The 19,138-nt window shown below is 40.3% G+C and overlaps 1 protein-coding gene across 2 annotated transcripts in view; it reads right to left on the bottom strand.

The window, feature by feature from the left end:
• The window catches only part of LOC138189113 (uncharacterized), a 73,459-nt gene that overhangs the window by 6,379 nt on the left and 47,942 nt on the right, over positions 1-19,138 (bottom strand). For both annotated transcript variants that reach the window (XM_069131264.1, XM_069131265.1), the window contains exons 2-6: positions 12,523-13,257; positions 9,181-9,352; positions 1,269-1,330; positions 910-1,042; positions 561-669 (exon numbers count right to left, since the gene is read on the bottom strand). In XM_069131264.1, coding sequence (XP_068987365.1) covers positions 561-669; positions 910-1,042; positions 1,269-1,330; positions 9,181-9,352; positions 12,523-13,257 — 1,211 coding nt within the window. The remainder of the gene's footprint in view (positions 1-560; positions 670-909; positions 1,043-1,268; positions 1,331-9,180; positions 9,353-12,522; positions 13,258-19,138) is intronic.

Genomic DNA, 19,138 nt, shown 5'->3' on the forward strand with positions numbered 1-19,138 from the left:
AGAATAAAAATTTTTCGTTTGAGGCTTTGTTTTCGAGAAAATCGACTTTGAATTTTCGCTCGGTACGCGTGCGGTACGTTATAATGGATGTCACTATAGATCGTTGTCTCGATGGAAAAATTTAAAAAAAAAAAAAAAAAAAAAAAAAAAGAAAAATTACCACCAGTTACCAACCACCCTGTATATTTAAATATAAATATATCCTGGGAAATATTTATATATATATTTACCTGTTTATTAAATATATAGATAATTATATTATATAAAACATAATATAGTATAATATATATATATAATTTATTTTTACAGATGGAAATATTATTAAACGACCCAAGCATCAGATCTTTGGTACTTTGTACGACACGGCAATTATTAAGAAATCGTGTCCAAAGTATAGCTGATACAGATTCGCAAATAATAATATGCGAGCTATGGAAAATGGGTATAGAAAAATTTCGCTGAGGAAAATTCGTGCCAAGAGATATCCTCAGGCCATGTGAAGCGTGGAAAGATACGAAATCACAGGAGTATCGATACAGGTGCACGCGTGCTACACTTACCGAGCTATTAGGATTCTTGGTCATGAAGATCATGAGGGAGCGGCTGCGGTTGCTAAACGGCCTTAACTCCGGATCTCGGCCAGGACCATCCACCGTGTCGACGCAATTACTGTTGGCACAGAAATAACGTCGAATGTGAAATTTGTGCATTCATCAACCACCATGCAAGATTTATGAAATGAACGAGAATTAGTTTTTTTATAATTCATCTAAATATCAAGCATGTCTAAGTGATCAATCTGCTTTAATTATCACTTTCATCATTCTAGGTGAGAGAAAGATAAGAAAGGAAGGCTATAAATAAATAGACGAAGAAAAATTCATAATGATAAAAGAAGAAACTACATACCTCGACCGTAGTTCCTTTTGCTTTCGCTTACAGTGGATGTAAGCCGCTATGCAAATGATAACGACCAGGAATACTGCTATCGTGGCACCACCGGCGATGCTGGCTGTCTCCAACATTACACGTTGCCGGGAAGCTGTAACAAAAACGTCACTTTCCTAGTCACCGGACACAGCTTCTTGTCCCTTTGGACTGCCTCTAACACGCGTTGCAGATTGAACAAGGCAGTTCGTTGAATTTACATTGTACCCAGTGCATTATAGTCGGCTCTTGCTATGTAGCATGACTCTAGAATGGAATAAAACTATCTGGTCGCGGCGACCAGGAATACAACAAGAGAATCGAGAACGGCAGATACTTACGTAAATAGGAACCATCTAAATCCTTAAACTCGCATCTCTGCCCGATATAACCGTTGGCGCATCTGCAAGAAAAGAAAGCGAACCTGGTTAGATACAGTGTTGTACATCGGCCGGATAAAAGAGTGGTAGAACGCATGTCGGTACTTATTGTTCGTACGCGGCACTTCCGTAAAACGCGGCAAGAAATCCAGGAAGCTATAAAACGTACTCTTTAGGCACGAACCGCTTTTAGTATCGGGCATTAATCAGATAGGTACGCGATGGCTCGAACCACCCAATTAGTACACTTAATTATTAACAGAAAAGCGCAAAAGGAGATAGGAGAACTGTGTAGAAAGAGGAGAGAAGAGCAAAATCAAGACGGATAGAAAGAATAAAAAAAAAAGATCAAGGAAAATAAGAGAAAAGAACATAAGGAACAGGTAAAAACTGTAGAGAGGAACGATTGCTTCTAGAACGTATCGATACGCAAGGCTCGTAATAACCCGGTAATTAAAAGGATTCTCACGGTCGATTTCATGAAACGGTACCACCGAATCATGATTCGCCCTTCGAGCGGAATAATTAGCCGAATGCTGGTTCGTTTCATCCAGATTAACCCGAACAACATTTACAATTAATTGAGACCTGTGATCGTTGAATTAACGTCAGATCCTGGTCACGCACAATAGTCTTTCAGACATACTCGCTGATAACGATGCACGATAAACGCAGATCATACGCCAGCTGCCATAATTTTCGTTTCATCAAAGCGTTCGTTTCTTTTGCTTCTCGGTACCGAGCACTTTTAACCGTTGGCAACTAAGTGGTTGCAGATTTCTTCATTACCACCAAATGAGAAAGTCCGCAATCACTTAGTTGTCAAGCCAATAGCTTGTTACCAGTCATATCAGAGTCATAGTTACTTTTCTCTTTTCGAATAACCGTAAGCTACCTGCATAAACGAAAATAAAAGAGCAGCGTGATCGCGTCGATAAATAACGAAGCGCTATCCCGCTGCATGACACAATCCGACACGGATTCTTAAAAACCGCTGCCACTAAAACGGTTAAGCAACGCTTCCGTTACTCCCACGCAACGAAACATTAACATGGTCGCTTCTACCGAGAGACACAGATCCTGCCCTTCCCCCTTTTGCCATAGTTTCGGCTGGAAACGCGGCTAATTCGCTGTGCGAGGTGTCTATCATCGATAACGTAATACGTCGATACTCGCCGTGCAAGTTGAAGCGTATCAAGGCCTCGATACTTCCTCATGCGAGCAAGCGCAATAAATAATTACTCGTTCCCAGAGCAGGGCCGGCGTGACCTCTTGCGGGGCCGGGTTCAAAAATTTTGCGGGCCCTGAATGCACATTGAAATCCTACACTTAAATTATACAACGAGCAATTATTTATTTACAAATGCTGTTACATATTATATATCCTTTATAAGCAGTTTTTTAAACAAATCCAAGTAATATTTTCTCGCATGCATAATTCGCTTTCAAGGGGCAAGAAATTCAATGAAAGTAGAAAATCTGTAATCATTGTATGACTTTTGCAAAAAACTATTGATGTAGTTTAACTTCTCTAAAAAGTACATTTCTCTGAAAGCGCCTAGATTTGTTTTATCTAAAGTAGTTTCCAGGATATGACGACACTGAATTTTCATGATTTTTCTCACTCCTTTAAACCGAATCATCGCTACTACAAAAATGTCTTGCATCTGTTAATGGTATCGTCATTCTGTAAAAAGTTAATCAAAATCGGTGTTTTTTTAATTGAGTAATTTTCGTAGACCGCGAGGCCGGGTTAGGTTGAGGTTAGGTTGGGCGAACGCGCTCAACGACCTGCCTTGCGCCGGCCCTGAAATATGAAACTTGTAATGATCGAGCAATATCGAATATGCCAATGTTTACAAAGTAAAAAGATAGACAGAGTAATATTATTGTAACATTAGTAATTATTAATAATTATTGTAACTTTAGACACAAGACTAACTGAATTGCTCTATTATCAATGGCAACGGTTTACGAGTCTTACATCTTGTAGTTACATCGATATTACGCTTATTATTAAACACCTTACACAACGAAAATAAGTGCACACAAATGCAATTAAACCGCTATACGCAGCAGCAAGATCGCGTATACGCGATTACATGGCGTAATAATTTACACTGTGGCTTACTTTCAGAGCACCGCTTATCGATTTAATCAATGGCCTTCCAGTAGATTTCTCAAGTGTGCGCTTAATTATAACCGGTGTCGACGATGAAAAGAGATTTGCGCGCGTCCGGATCACGTAAATCTAGTAGTTTCCTCTCCGCGTTTCTCGTATTTGACGTCATTGTGGGCGCTGGAACGCGCCAACACGTGACCGCCTGAACGTGAACAAATCTCTAACACTCGTTACAAATGGCGCAGAAAATTGCGCAGAATTATATTTTTCATAGCTGTCAGGTAGTTTGGTCGATCCACAGATCAACGTAGATCGAGAGACAAGAGCGAATAGTGGAACGTCGAGTGCCGGGTCACTGGTCTCGTTAGCAAATGTCCTCTTCGTCTTCGTAACGCGCGCGCACATGCCGGCAAGAAAGTGGAAACGTTTATTATCCAGCACTTTCCACCGCAGGAATTTTCTCCGTCCGTTTCACGGAATCCTGTTGTTCGTTCCGCGGAAATTATGGGAGCGCGAACGAGGAAAAAGTAGCACGTACGATGCTCGCGAGAGCAATCGGCCTCCGACGCGATTATTTATTCGTTTCGCCATGTATTCGGTCGTTTGCATGGAAACTGATGAATTGGAGTTATTCGCGGTGTAAAAAGTTCGCCAGTTAGCCAAGTGCATGGACGGTGAAACGCTGATTGAGATACTGTCCACGATTTCATAGCGCGCGTGTATGAATAATGTTTATTCTTGTATTAGAAACTTCGTCATTAAAGCCTGATATTATCAGAAGATTCTTCGATCATGGTTAGGAATAACTTTTTATTGCAAGCAATTTGCATTTAGCATGTTTTCTGTAGAATGACACCGATATTCCAGGGCTGATAAAATACAGTGCAAAAGTGAGGTTATTTGACACGGTAGAATCTTCATTATCAGAATATCGATTAACCCTTTGCACTGGGAATTTTATTTGAATTTCGTTAGCAGCAGCTGCCAACGCTTTTAAGTGTTTTATTTGAAATTTACTTTAACTAGAAAATAAGAGAAGAAAGAAATTCACTTAAATACCAGTTTTCTTCACACTATTGTTGTATTTTCTAATTTGTAAGTGTATGATATATCTTGAAACAATTTCCAGCATGCAATCCTGCTTTTCTTTTGCACGTTTCATAAAAGAAGGTGGACATGAAAGAATGTCGAGTGGGACTCCACAAAGGAGCTGTTGAGATAAAAACTGATATCGAGCCACACTCGACATAGCAGTGCAAAGGGTTGATATGAAAATGGTCCTTTATTAGGAAGATTGCAAAGCATGGACAGAAAATTATAAGAGATGGAAATGTGTAAAATGAAATCAATATTAACACTTTACCGACCGCTAGCGGTTCAACAGCATAACGCACGTCCGACCGGCAGCTCAGGCGCAGATTCTCCCTGGCGCTGGCTTCGTTTCGGTTTAGGCTCGCCAATATCATTTTTTTCGTTCATCGCGGACGGTATGTTTTTCAAATTGGTATAAAACTGTGCAAGCTTACAAAGCAACGCAACTGACACAACTGAGCAAGGTACCTTAGTACTAAATAATAAATTACTGTTCAAATAATGAGAAAGATTGTTGGCGACAAAAAGCCGATTAATAGGCAATCGGTCGGTAAGCGTCGGCGGAAAAAACCGATTAATCGGCTATCGGTCAGTAAGCGTCGGCGACAAAAAGCCGATTAATAGACTATCGGTCGGTAAGCGTCGGCGACAAAAAAACCGATTAGTAGGCTATCGGTCGGTAAGCGACGGCGACAAAAAGCCGATTAATTGGCTATCGGTCGATAAAATGTCAATATATATTTATAAAATAATTCTGGATAAATGATGTTCTTTCGTAGGAAAACAAAGTAATTCGATCATCTTTGTATTTATCGTTTAACAAACAAATCCTTTAAAAGATTCTATGCCAAACTATTGCAGATGCAATCTTAACTTGGCTAAAAACAGGCTATTACCCGATGGACTATTTTGCTAACTTTCACAGGAATCGGTCGGCAACGAAACTTTCAAATTGAGCAAGTTTTCTATAGAATGACACCGATATTCCAGGGCTGATAAAATACAGTGCAAAAGTGAGGTTATTTGACACGGTAGAATCTTCATTATCAGAATATCGATTAAATATGAAAATGGTCTTTTATTAGGAAGATTATAAGGCAAGGACAGGAAAATTATAAGAACTGGACATATGTAAAATGAAATCAATATTAATATATATTTAAAAAATAATTCAGGATAAATGATATTCTTTCGTACGTATCTCTGTGCTTGTCGTTTAGCAAATAAATCTTTTAAGAGATTCTATGCCAAACTATCGCTCGTGTAACCTTAACTTATCTAAAAACAGGCTATTAACCGATGGACTATTTTGTTAGTTTTCACAGGAATCGATCGGCAACGAAACTTTCAAACCGGGCGGTCTATTCGAAGGCCAAGAGAAAAGAGATCTGTTAAAGAACGTGTCGGTTTATGACCATCGCAATGGCCACAAAGGAAGGAGTCGATTCGTACGATTGATGGCTTTCCATAGGATTTCCATAGGAATTCCTTGGTACGTGTCATAGGCACGTAACCGGGGATTAACGTCGACGATGGCGAAAGAAGCACACGGTGATCCCTTTTTCCACCTTTTCCCATTTCGGTTCCGTTGCAATTGTTCCAGCCATTCTGATGTCAATGCGATTCTCAAGCCTGGAGGGTGTGCGTGAGCGAGAAAAAAGTCGGCTGCCGTGTAATGTTCACGGGGATCCGATGATTCCTTTCATTCGAAAGTATACGCGTGGTCGGGCATTCGTCCAGAACATTTCGAGATTCTGGGAATTGGTGTTGGTCGCCTCAGGGAATCTCGTTGCAAAGAATTTTTGAAATTGCTTTGAAATAAGTTGCACATCTATTGTCAGTGGCGCCACAGGTGTAAACCAAGGTAATACAGATGTGTCGAGTCGGTAATCAAATTGGAACTTTTAACACATTGTCACCGGTTATTATTTCGTAATTAGATGTGCAAGTAAAATAATATAAATAAACTTTAATAAATTTGATTTATTATTCAACTTTGAATATTTCTTTTTCCTATGATAAACAGTGTAACAATCTCCTACGTGTAATGGTACACAATAGCTTTTGCAAATATATCTAGTTCCGCTGTGTTTTCCTTTTGAACAGCGCCCTCTACACGCTCTAGTTGGATTTGTTTTTCTGCCAGTGACTATTTTTTCTAACACGTGGTCTCTTAGTTGTCCGGAAAGCCTGAAGGGTGCATCATCATAATAAGGAGCTGTTTTAGAAATTCGAGAAGTGTCAGGTGCAATGCTGCGTTCTTTGGAATCCACAGTTTTCCATTCTCTAGCTACTTATGATATTTCTCACTATTAATGATATTTTAGTGACCTAATATCAGATTCGCTATCTTCTGATACAGTATCATTTTCCAAGTCACCACAATTTGATTCACAATCACTCAGACAAACATCCGCGTATAATTCATTGAAAGATTCTTCATTGGTACGTTCCGTCATCGTTGACATTTTTTTTACAACAAAGGACTCAATTCGACTGGTCTTATAAACGAGAGACACAGCTTGAGATATGCTGACCAATAATTGCGCTGCATCATCTCCAACAGCGCACTGAGAAAACGACGGTGATACGGAAAAAAAGCGCATCACGAGTGTACTCGTGGCCGGTAACAATGTGTTAAGATTTACATCGCGGAATTAGGAATCAACGTTGAATTTTTTTTTTTTTGTTTCTTTCACAGCAGATTCTCTTTCGATAATCGATAGATTTAATGGCGAGGAACCATGGCGTTCGACCGTATTTTCGACGATCATTCCAAGTGGCTGCTATTTACCAAGGGTGTGTCTGATTACGTAATATTCCAAAGCGTCTTCGCGGCTGAAATTCCACGCGTGATACGGCCGTGTCGCAATCATTCCACCGTGAGATAGTTCTGCTTCCTCTTGGAAAGCGATCGTTCCACGAGACCCTCCGGTAAATGGGACGTCGGTTTCCAACTCGGCTACACAAGGCGGATTGTTTGCAAACCGATCGATAAGTCGAAGAAATCTTGATCGAGCGTTGGCAAAGTGAATTTCTATGTCGTTTATAGAAAGCTTCGAAAGGATATACAACTGGGAACAGGCTAATCGGAGAAAAGTAGACGCAAATGGACACTGCGTTACACGGTCGTAAATCATCCCGAGTAGATACTTTAAACGTAAGCAATCTCGGGACAGGCACGCAGAAATACCTGAAACTAGGTAACGTTGATTACAGGAATGGACAATCGATGGTTATCAGCGAAAACGACGCTAAACGGTGCTGCAAACGAAACGCTATGTGTTTCCTTTATATTCTATGAAGTAACGTTTTCCCAGGCGGACTACGATCGCGTTAAACAAAGTATAAATTAAGGCTCGATGGGATAGACGGCGTTCGAATCTGCAACGTAACCTGCCATTGTCATAGTTTACGGTAGATTTGTAAAATGAACGGTAACCACGGCGCTATAGTCGATAGATACGATACGTAATAATCGGTTAACGGCTGTTCTTCTATCGGATACGAAAAGCACGCGAATCGAATGAAACGGTGATTCGAATATCTGCCATTAAACTAAGTCTCGTTCGCAGAATGCTGCGGCTGCATTCTCATGCGCGTGTGGTCTTTCATCACGATTACATTTCGAGGTGAAGATCGTGTGTGGTTCCTTCGGAAAGGTCTTGTAGAATGTTGTACAGAAGGTTAATAGCGGATTCGATTGTGAAAGGTCTGTTGGTATGGTATTGGCTTGGCAACTAAGTGATTGCGCATTTTATCGTTAGGTGGTATTGACAAAATCCGCAATCACTTAGTTGCCAAGTCGAACAAAAGCGTGCGGTAATTTGTATCGTTAATTGCAATTGTAGGAAAACGATCTTGCAATTGTCCTTTTATACTACTTCGTGTTCTTTGAAGCACTATAGTAATATCGATACAGTATTTCAATTAGTAAACTAACGCGGAATTATGAATGGACTGTTGACCTTTATGCAATCTCATATTTTAACAAATGAAATATAAATTACATTTCACTTTGGATATTTTATATGTTTCTTTACATATTACGTGCAATTCTATATTTTTACAACCTCGAATTTTTTCGATCGTGGGACACATAATATTTACATTAACAGAAATTAATATCACGGATTTATATAGAAAACTGATTGTATTCGTGTGAGATTAATTCAAAAAGCAGCTTCAGGTCCAATTGCTCGATGTTAGATTATTATAATATTTCCATATGATACGGTGTTACAGCAATAAATAGCAATAGTCGCTTAAGCACAGTAGAACTCCTAACCTCAATCTATTAGGAGGAGAATTAAGCGATTCATATATTAAGTTGGCAACTAAGTGATTGCAGGTTTTGTCGTTAGGTGGTAATGACAAAACCTGCAATCACTTAGTTGCCAACCCAATACTTTAAATTCCTACCGTCTTGCACAACAAGTGCAAAAGTTTTTCTTTTTTTTATTATTTAATTTGCACATTACAATTTGACCAGCTGGACATTTGGTAAATATTTTTCTAACTTAATTGCTAAATAACATGTGGATAGCTAACCCCAAAAGGATACCATCTTCGAATTTGACTATTTTATTTTTTTAGTGAAATGCAAAATTGTTCTCTGATAAAAATGAAGGAAGAGAAATGAACTAGCGGCGTACTTACAGACAATTGTAAAGGAGGGAATCGACGATTTTGACAGTGAAACATGTGGCACCGTTCAAGCAGTACCATTCCGCATAATCCGGTGGACACGTGTACATGTGGAATGTGATGTTCGGTCGAGGCGTCGGCGTCGGTGGCCGTGGTTTCGGCGTCGACCGCGATGAACAGGCGTCTGTCAACAGAAATCATTCAAAATTAATCATCCATAGAATCACCAGCGCATACCTTCTCAAGTTTCTTGTTTCAGTCACTTCAAACGTCCCTGCTAAATTACTTTCACTAAAAATATTTCCACGTCGATTCCATCGAAATATACTGTGAAATTTACTGTAAAAAGGTTGCGTTTTCAAAGCAGCCATTGTCCATTGAGGAAATCACGATGGCGGACGAATGAAAGCACAAACAGAAAGCTGAGAACATGTTGGCGGCAAATTTGCACGATTAAGTTGTGTAACGACCAAAAGCCAACCATCGATTATCCCATTATTGGGCACAAGGGAGAGACGAATTGTCGAATAGCCGCTTTAGAAATTCCTTCGGCTTCCAGGTTTGGCAAACACAAAGGGTGGTCCGGTATTTTAGAGCCGGTCTAAGTGATCGTCTCCTCCCTCCTGGAACCTCGTAAAAGCTAAACTGGAAAACCTTCTTCCCATTCTGTTATCCTCCATCGGCATCTTTTTTTGTCACGTTACCGATCCCTATCAGTATCATTAAGTCGTAATTAGCACTTTGACTGCCACTTGGGTCATATATGACCCACCACGGTTTCTCCTGTGACGCCGCCACTGTGTGGTCCTTGGTGACCGGAGCGTTTCAACTTTTTACAATTGCAAAAATTGAATGAAAATTGACAGTTGGGGTATTTTCAATATAACCGATAAATAGAAGATACTTTGAAATAAAAAGTGCCCATTGAACAATTAAACATTTTTATTGGAACATCAATAAAAAAAAAATGAGAACAAATCTTGCATATAACGGTGCACTGTGTTTGCATCCATATCGTTGAGGGGTAATCTACGAATATTATTATAAACACACCTTAGAAAATAATTGTAAATGCTGCTTTATAATCGTATAATTGAGGTTAGAAGTGTGAACATACCTTACTGTTATATATAGAACGAGCAAATACTGTTTACTAATACCTTCTACACGTTTCAACAATATATTCTGCACGTTTTGCTTGCGACGAAACAACGAAAGCGAATGGTTTGTTGAAATAAACGAAGCCTTGTTATAATATGTCGCTATCAACTGTTAGCAAGGCGCCACGGTGGTCACCCGTGACCACCAATGAGATAAACGGTCCATTGGGGAAGAATGTTGTCTTACATCATCAATATATTATTGTTTCGCCATTATATGCTTTGAGTAATAAAAATAGTCCCGTGGCGCCCTCTGCGAAACATGTGATTTCGGCGTGGCAGTCAAAGTGTTAGAGAAACCTGATTATCCCGATATTTAGTCGAAAGTTTCGCCTCAACCATCGTAAATATTTCGCAAGTTTTTCATTTCGATTAATCTAGCAGAAAGATTGCTCGCCTTCTGAGGTTCAAAAATTTGAAATATTCCATTTTGTCGCATTTTCCATAGCTAATGGATCGTACATGCTTTTTACAGGAGACACGATGTCACCTTACGGACAAGGAGGATCGAATGGAACGTCAGGCACTCGATACTCGGCGCATTAATCTGCCATACCATCGAACAATTCGAAAGTTGGAAAATATTCGCGCACGCCACGTGAAACTTGGCCGCCGGGTAATAAGAGAGACGCGCCAGGAGCCACGAGCTTCGCAGCAACATCGACGTTCTTATGCAGAACCACAGCGCACGTTGCATCCGGCCATGCGAGCCTCGCTCTATCTGTCACCTGTTATAATTTTGCAATACGCCGAACACGGTCGATGCCACACGATTCTGCGCGTGTTTCTCCTTTAAAAACGCGTACATCAAATTTACAGTGGAATTTATCGTCTGTTATTTGTATAAACATCACATAGAATATCAAGGCTCGTCCAAACACGTTCAATAGATTTAAAATAGATTCAAATTTCTAGATTATCCGGTCAAGTACACTGCACCTGGTAGCTGTTGAGATTTCCATCTTTTGAAACGAGGATTACGAGGTAATCGTTTAGGCGCAAACTATTTTCCGGGAAATTTCGGAAATTGTTTGAAATGGACAGAAAAGAATGAAATTTTTGGAAGGTTGGAAAGAACATAATAAACGACAAAATCGTTTTACTAAATTACTTGATTACATTTTAGTGTTCATATACGGTAAATTGCTAAATTACTTGCCACTTGACTAAACTACTACCACGTTTTACTAAACTAACCGACTAAATTTTGGCACACGCCAAGTTGCTAAAATTAGTTGCCACTTGACTAAACGTGTCCGAATGATCTTTTATTCGCGATAAGAACAATACGTAATCGTAAATTATATTGACAACTATGGTTTCAAAAAGAAACCATTTATTGGACACAGTTAGTTGAAGATTGCAAAGTTTAACAGAGAGAAATGCCCGGTTATTTGGGAAAATATTTGGTTTCTTGCAAACTTCCACTTTCTGTTGTAATTTCCTTCAATTACTTCCATTTTTTTGTCCAGTTTCCTTTTATGCGCTTCAGAAAGATTAGAGGGCCATTTACAGGGCCATTTACAGGGCCATATGTGTACAAATTTGCCGGAATAATTCACGCGGTATGTACGTAATTGTTACGAGCGATTAGGGTCTCGGGAAGCATCGCACGTGTCGCGTTCTCGCAATCTGTCGCTGCCACGCGTCCACTCAAGTTCGCCTTCTCTAAATACGGACAATGGGATCGCTTTGTATACGCTAACTTATCGACTGTGTACGTTGTAATTTGTTGACCTTATAATTCAGCGTTATCGAATTATATCAACACACGGTAATACCTCCCTTTGCAATTTTATGTGACACGCGTTTCAAACTTGTATATTTGCATGGCAACTAAGTGATTGCGGACCTTGTCAATACCATCTAATGACAAAATCCGTAATCACTTAGTTGCCAACGCAATAGATTGCGATCTGACAGTATCTTAGTCGGCCGAATTTGAATAAATTTTGCAAAAATGTTCAAACTTTCCAAAAGTTTCTTAGATCGATGTTGTAAACGAATAGAATTGATCTACACTATTACAATCTTATCGTTTTCACAGATACAATTCTGACAACACTGGCTCATTCTCGAGATCATTTCATCACTTCACTGGCCCACCACTGTGTTTCACGTTATCGTCTCGCGATAACGATCAACCGGACGTAAAAATGGACAAACTTAAGAGAAAAAAGGCTCGTGTACTAACCTGCTATACCGAAGAGGGTATAAGAGAGGATGAGTAGAGTAGCGAGGTAGGGCGGGATCCTGCATCCTCTCGTCATGGCAGTGACGGTGGCAGGGTTGTCGGTGGCGGTGGTACCATCCGCGTGGCGATTGCTGGTGGTCCGGACGATGCGATCGGCGTTTTCGTCCCGATCGCAAGGCGGTCTGTCGTCCCGCAGTCGCTGATGGATATGATGCAGATGATGATGATGGTGATGGTGAGGGTGGTGATGGTGGTGATGGTGATGATGCAGATGATGATGATGATGTTGTAGGTGGTGGAGTTCGTGACGGATGTCCCGATGAGGAGGAGCAGCGGTAGCCTGGTCCTGATACGTAGCCTCATCGTCGGCTTCCTCGTCGACGACCAGCTCGTTGCTAGCCACGCTGTCCCTTCGTTGGTGACATCGTTGACGCTGTAGTTGTTGTTGTTGCTGATGACGATGACTATAGCGACGATGTATATGATGCAGGTGATGACAACGGTGGCTGTAGTTGGTGGTGGTACTGCTGTCGCCGCAGCAGACCTCGCCATCGGCCACCGGTGAGCAACTAACCTCCTCGAGCACGCTCGCTCCTACCGCATCGCATCCTCCCCTTCCTTCGTCCAGACCGTCCACGTAGCCTCCCACCCCCGCTGCTGCTGCCTCTTCTGTTTCTTCAACGGCACGAGCTCCACCACCTGGCCCGGAGCTGCGGCGCACGTGCCGCCGCCTCCCTGTAACCAAATATCCGACCGGCCGGCCGTTTACAGTGTGTTTTATCTCGGCCCGGCTCCGCTTCATCTAGCCGGCTGATCCACGCACACCCGGGGGTAGTTAAACACGCCGTGCCAACCGAACACAAGCAACCGAATAATATATCCTTACTTGGAGAGGATCGACGCGTGTATGTGCGGGTGGTTTCTCGTCTGGCCACATGCAGGGGCCTCTATATCGTGGTAAGTGCATATCGAGGGAGGGGGGATTTCACCGAAGAAATTTAAGCGATTTAGTTTAGTGGAATGGATCGAGGAATACTGAATTTTTGGGTAAAAATAGGGGCTGGATTTTTTATTTTAGATTCTTCTAAATATTGGGCTGGTAACTAAGTGATTGCGGATTTTGTCAATAGATGGTATTGACAAAATCCAACAATACCATCTATTGACAATATCCGCAATCGCTTAGTTGCCGAAGAAAACCGTGCGATAGCTTGCATCGATGGTTAATTGCAATTGTAGGAAAAAGATCTTGCAATTGTACTTTTATACTATATCGTGTACTTTGAGGCACTATAGTAGTATCAGTACAGTATAGTACTAGTTCAATTAGTAAATTAACGCGGAATTATGAATGGACTGTCGATCTTTATGCAATCTCATATTTTAACAAATGCAACCTAAATTACATTCACTTTGGATATTCTGTATGTTCCCTTGCATATTACGTGCAATTCGATATTTTCATAACCTCGAATTGCTTCGATCATGAAACACTTGATATTTACATTAACAGAAATTAATATCACGGATTTATATAGAAAACTGATAGTATTCGCATGAGATTAATTTAAATGTAGCTTCACTTCCAATTGCTCGATGTTAGATTATTAGAATATTCCCATATGATACGGTGTTAGAGCAATAAATAGCAACAGTCGATTAAGCACAGTAGAATTCCTAATCTCAGTCTATTAGAAGGATTAAGCGATTTATATATTAGGTTGACAACTAAGTGATTGCGGGATTTGTCGTTAGGTGGCAACGACAAAACCCGCAATCACTTAATTGCCAATTTAATAGGTTAGAAAATGTTGCGATAGGTGGCTCTGTAGTTTACCGGAATAAAAGTGGTCGTTGTTAGTAGTTATAAATGAAATTTAGGTTGGATCTGGAGAATCTAGTTGCGTGATTCGTACAATCTTTTGCTCTACGTTCCTTTTATCATGGAAATAGCCGCAATTAACCCTTGCTGACGTCCGACGGTTCTAATTTGAAGCAGTGATCTACTAGAAGCCCAATACATATGTATACACCGAAAACTGTACGACAATGTAACGTTCACATCGCACGCGACTAACCTTCTCAATTTTCGCCGACCTCCATTTACTATCTTTAACCCTTTGCGCTAGGAATTTTATTTAAATTTCGTTAGCAGCAACTGCCAACGCTTTTAAATGTTTCATTTGAAATTTATTTTAACTAAAAAATAAGAGAATTTAAATAAATAAAGGAGGAAAGAAATTCATTGAAATATCAGTTTTATTCACACTATTGTTGTATTTTCTAATTTTTAAGTGTATGATATATGTTGAAACAATTTCCAGGATGCAATCTATTGATTTGGACGTGAAACAATATCGACTGGGACTCGACAAAGGAGCTGCTGACATAAAAACTGATGTCCACTAGTCACACTCGACATAGAAGTGCAAAGAGTTGAAGAATATCTGGCAATTCGATATTTCAGAATGTGATCAAAAAACACGAGGATTTCATCGTTATATGTTAGGTCTCCTTGAGAAAAGTTTTTCGAAAATGGAAAATCATCGGGGAACGTAGTATATAAATGTCCATGGGTAAATATTTTTCGATGGATAGCACGCGGTTTCGAGGGTTGGCGCCTCTTGGAAATATCGAGGTGGTGTGTAAACCAGAGAACACGGCCACGTGAACGGGATACTTTTGTGAAAAGGCCATTTCCACAAAATGCAAGGCTTTTCCTTGTTAAACCCACGAAACCATTGTGTCGCTATTCGACCATAGGCTGTCATTGTGCTCTGTTTGGAAGTAAAATATTTGCCACGAAAAGAAATTGTTTTCTACGTTTGGGTCCCTTAAAACCATCTGCCACCCTCGCGTCGATTATTCCCAACGATTGGATCAGGTTGCACCCTATCCATCGTTCATATCCGTTTTTCGCGACAGCGAGATTTTCATCGTCTGAATTCTATGAAACCATCTATTTTCTTACGAGATTGCGGTATTTGTAAATTATCGATGTAAGTGGTGTCTCTGTGTATTGAAATTGAAGGTCTTATTAACAGAAAATCACAAGTCTTATTCGTGTTTTTCCAGGAAAGCAAAGGAATGCAATAACATTCTTAATTGCTGCTCAATACATTGTTTTCGATACATTCGACGATAGATATATTCTTCCCAATCTTTCGAAACAAAATATTTATCATCTTACACAGTCACTATGAGCGTATTTATATCGTACAATTATTTCTAATTACATCGCAAACATGTAACTCTCGCGGCAGATTGTTTTTATAGAAGTAATGGGTTGGCAACTAAGTGGTTGCGGATTTTGTCATTAGGTAGTACTGACAAAACCCGCAATCACTTAGTTGCCAACTCAATAGATAATTCTCACTCGATAATATAATAAGTCATGACACAAATGATTTTTTATACTATTGATTCCACTGTTGTGTTATTACGTGTTAGTGAAAATCGGAAAACTCGACAACAGCTGCTTTTTGTTTCTAGCGAATCGTCTATTTCGTAGGATGAAAAGTAATCGAAGAATACAACATCTTATTGGGTTGGCATTGCGGGTTTTGTCATTTCCACCTAGCGACAAACTCCCCAATCACTTAGTTGCTAACCTAATATTCAAGAAATGGCATTGCTCCAGAAAAACGCTACATCAGTGTTCCTATTTCTCCCTTGTATCGCTTTGTTAACACTTTACCGACCGCTAGCGGATCAACAGCATATGATGCATATCTGACCAGCTCAGGCGCAGATTCTCCCTGGCGCTGGTTTCGTTTCGGTTTAGACTCGCCAATACCATTCTTTTCGTTCATCGCAAACGGTAGGTTTTTCAAATTGGTATCAAACTGTGGAAGCTTATAAAGCAACGCAACTGACGCAACTGAGCAAGGTACCTTAGTAATAAATAACAAATTACTGCTCAAATAATGAGAAAGATTGTCGGCGACATAAGCCGGTCGGTAAGCGTCGACGACGAAAAACCGATTAATCTGCAATCGGTCGGTAAAGTGTTAATTAATCAACGTGATGAATCCTCGTTTATCTATCGATTGTACATACAGTACACGAACGCGATCTATTCAGCACGAACTCGATCGTAGTCGATCCGATCTCAACCGGAATCGTTTTTCAGAGGACATTGCAGATTTCACGGCGACCTTGTCCCAGTAATAGACGTGTCGTAAGTTATACGCGATATTGCTCGCGATAATGAACGGTTTAACTCTCGTCTATGTATTGGGTTGGCAACTAAGTGATTGCGGATTTTCTCATTAGATGGTGTTGACAAAACCCGCAATCACATAGTTGCCAATCCAATATATTTCCTTCCAGTGTTTCTGTAAAAACCGCGACCTCGTAATAGCGCTGCTAACTACAATAACATCGTGAATTTATTAAGAGTTGGTGGATGGCGGAGTCGAAGGTGATTTGCCAGAGTCACGTAGAAAGATAGCAACCGGTTAACATGTAATCGTCGTTGCCATGATTCATTGGATAGATACGTGCCGGGGAAATTAGGCGTGTTTAACACTAGAACTACCACGCCAGTCAAATTGACTGGTTTTACAATTTTATAAATGTGTCAATCCTCGTTTAGGGATGATGGTCCCAGATGGATTAATAATACAAAAAATCTACTACATAACATGGAATTGCTTCTGTAAGAAAGTAATAAATCAATAAATATAAAAATATTCTATTATTAGGTATTTTTAAAAGACCAGTTATTTTGACGGGTTTTCGTAGAAATAGCTTCGTGTAGCTATCGCCTAAGGCGTATAGCTAAATAGCTATCGGTAGTTCTAGTGTTACAGTCTCGCAACGATTTCACGGAACTCGAACGTTGTCGATTCCGTTCGATTTAACATGCTAGATGTGACATACAAAACTGCCACCTTGCGTCGAGTTGCGTGACGTCAGTCGTCATTGGAACGTTCGCACTTGCCTATGGCGATCTACGGAACTGTTCGATGATAAAAAAGAAAAAAAAAAAGATGGTGAAAAACATTGAGATGTCGTTTGACTATCGAAGCTGAAAGAGACGTTGCTGAAAGGAATCGTGTTCTATTTGCATGATAAGAAACTTTGATTCGCCTTTCAACCGATATTCTATGAAAGATAAAAACGAGTTCCTCCATAGGTGTGTCGTGTGAATCGTGCTTTGTCTTTGAATACAGATCGGAAACTTCGATTTTATTGTTATAGCTGCCTTTACAATGGAAACTGTCACGGAGAATGAATTTTTCGATAGAATAATGTAATTCTACTTTCAACAAAAACACTTCGAAGAAACTCGATGGCAAAGCAATTGGTCGTTGATCGAATATTTTTCGAACAATTCGTTAGAAACGATTACCTCGTTTTAAACAGCTTCTATCAAGAAGGAAATAACAGATGAACATAGAGAACGAGATTATCTTGGCGGTGAATCTTGTCAAAAAATGGTAAAAAACGCAGTAAACGTGCAGAGGAGCGTGATGCACGGCACCGCGAGACCGGAAGTTACGGTAAAGTGCGTGCAATTAGAAAATAACCTAAATTCAAGACGGTTCGCGATTCGTGTTGAGAACGATCTCGCCGGGAACGAGCGGGCAGAAGCGTTTAACGGCGCGTCGACGAGGGAAATGATCAATTATCAAGAGCAGACCACGTGGGCCGTACTTTAACTTACGATGCAGCTCCTCTCTTGTGTCACCTAGTTAGATCCACGAATTCCTCTATCTTTCTACCAAAAGCTTCTTAAAATCTTGCAATTTTTTTCTCTACGTTATTCCATGGAAAAAGTGTGGAATAAAATCGAACTATAGATCGCGTACACGTGAGAGAAGGCGCGCTGACAATTAGAGACTTGAACGCCCGCAAAGGACGCAAACCAGTAGCAACGTTTCCATCGGCCACACTCTTAACACTTTACTGACCGCTAGCGGTTCAATAGTATACGCACGTCTGACCGGCAGCTCAGGCGCAGATTCTCCTTGGCGCCGGCTGTGTTTCGGTTTAGACTCTCCAATACCATTCTTTTCGTTCATCGCGAACGGTATGTTTTTCAAATTGGTATAAAACTGTGGGAGCTTAGAAAGCAACGCAACTGACACAACTGAGCAAGGTACCTTAGTACTAAATAACAAATTACTGCTCAAATAATGAGAAAGATTGTCTGCGATAAAAAGGCGATTAATAGGCTATCGATCGGTAAGCGTCGGCGACAAAAAGCCAATTAATAACCTAATCGGTCGGTAAGCGTCGGCGATAAAAATCCGATTAATCTGCTATCGGTCGGTAAAGTGTTAAAATCTGTTGGCAGAGAAATGAGACCGAAGATTTATCTTAACACGATGAAAGTTGCGAATAGTCCGCACGATGTCGTTCCACAGATTTTTCTGTAAATATGGTTCCTTACGCTCCAATGTTGTCGAGTAATTGTTTCATAATGCTGTTGATTTAGCGTCTAATTTGTGTCATAGACTCGTAATCTTATCAGAACAAACGATAATATCTACGCATTGTGTAATCTTCGTTGTGAATTTGTAGTAATACGAATAAGTCGATGGTCTTGTAATCTCGTGCGGAGAGTAGAGAATTTTTATTTGAAGATTCTATTAGGTTGGCAACTAAG

This window comes from Bombus flavifrons, chromosome 18 (genome assembly GCF_040668555.2).
Source record: "Bombus flavifrons isolate JBK064 chromosome 18, iyBomFlav1_principal, whole genome shotgun sequence".
Taxonomy (NCBI): domain Eukaryota; kingdom Metazoa; phylum Arthropoda; class Insecta; order Hymenoptera; family Apidae; genus Bombus; species Bombus flavifrons.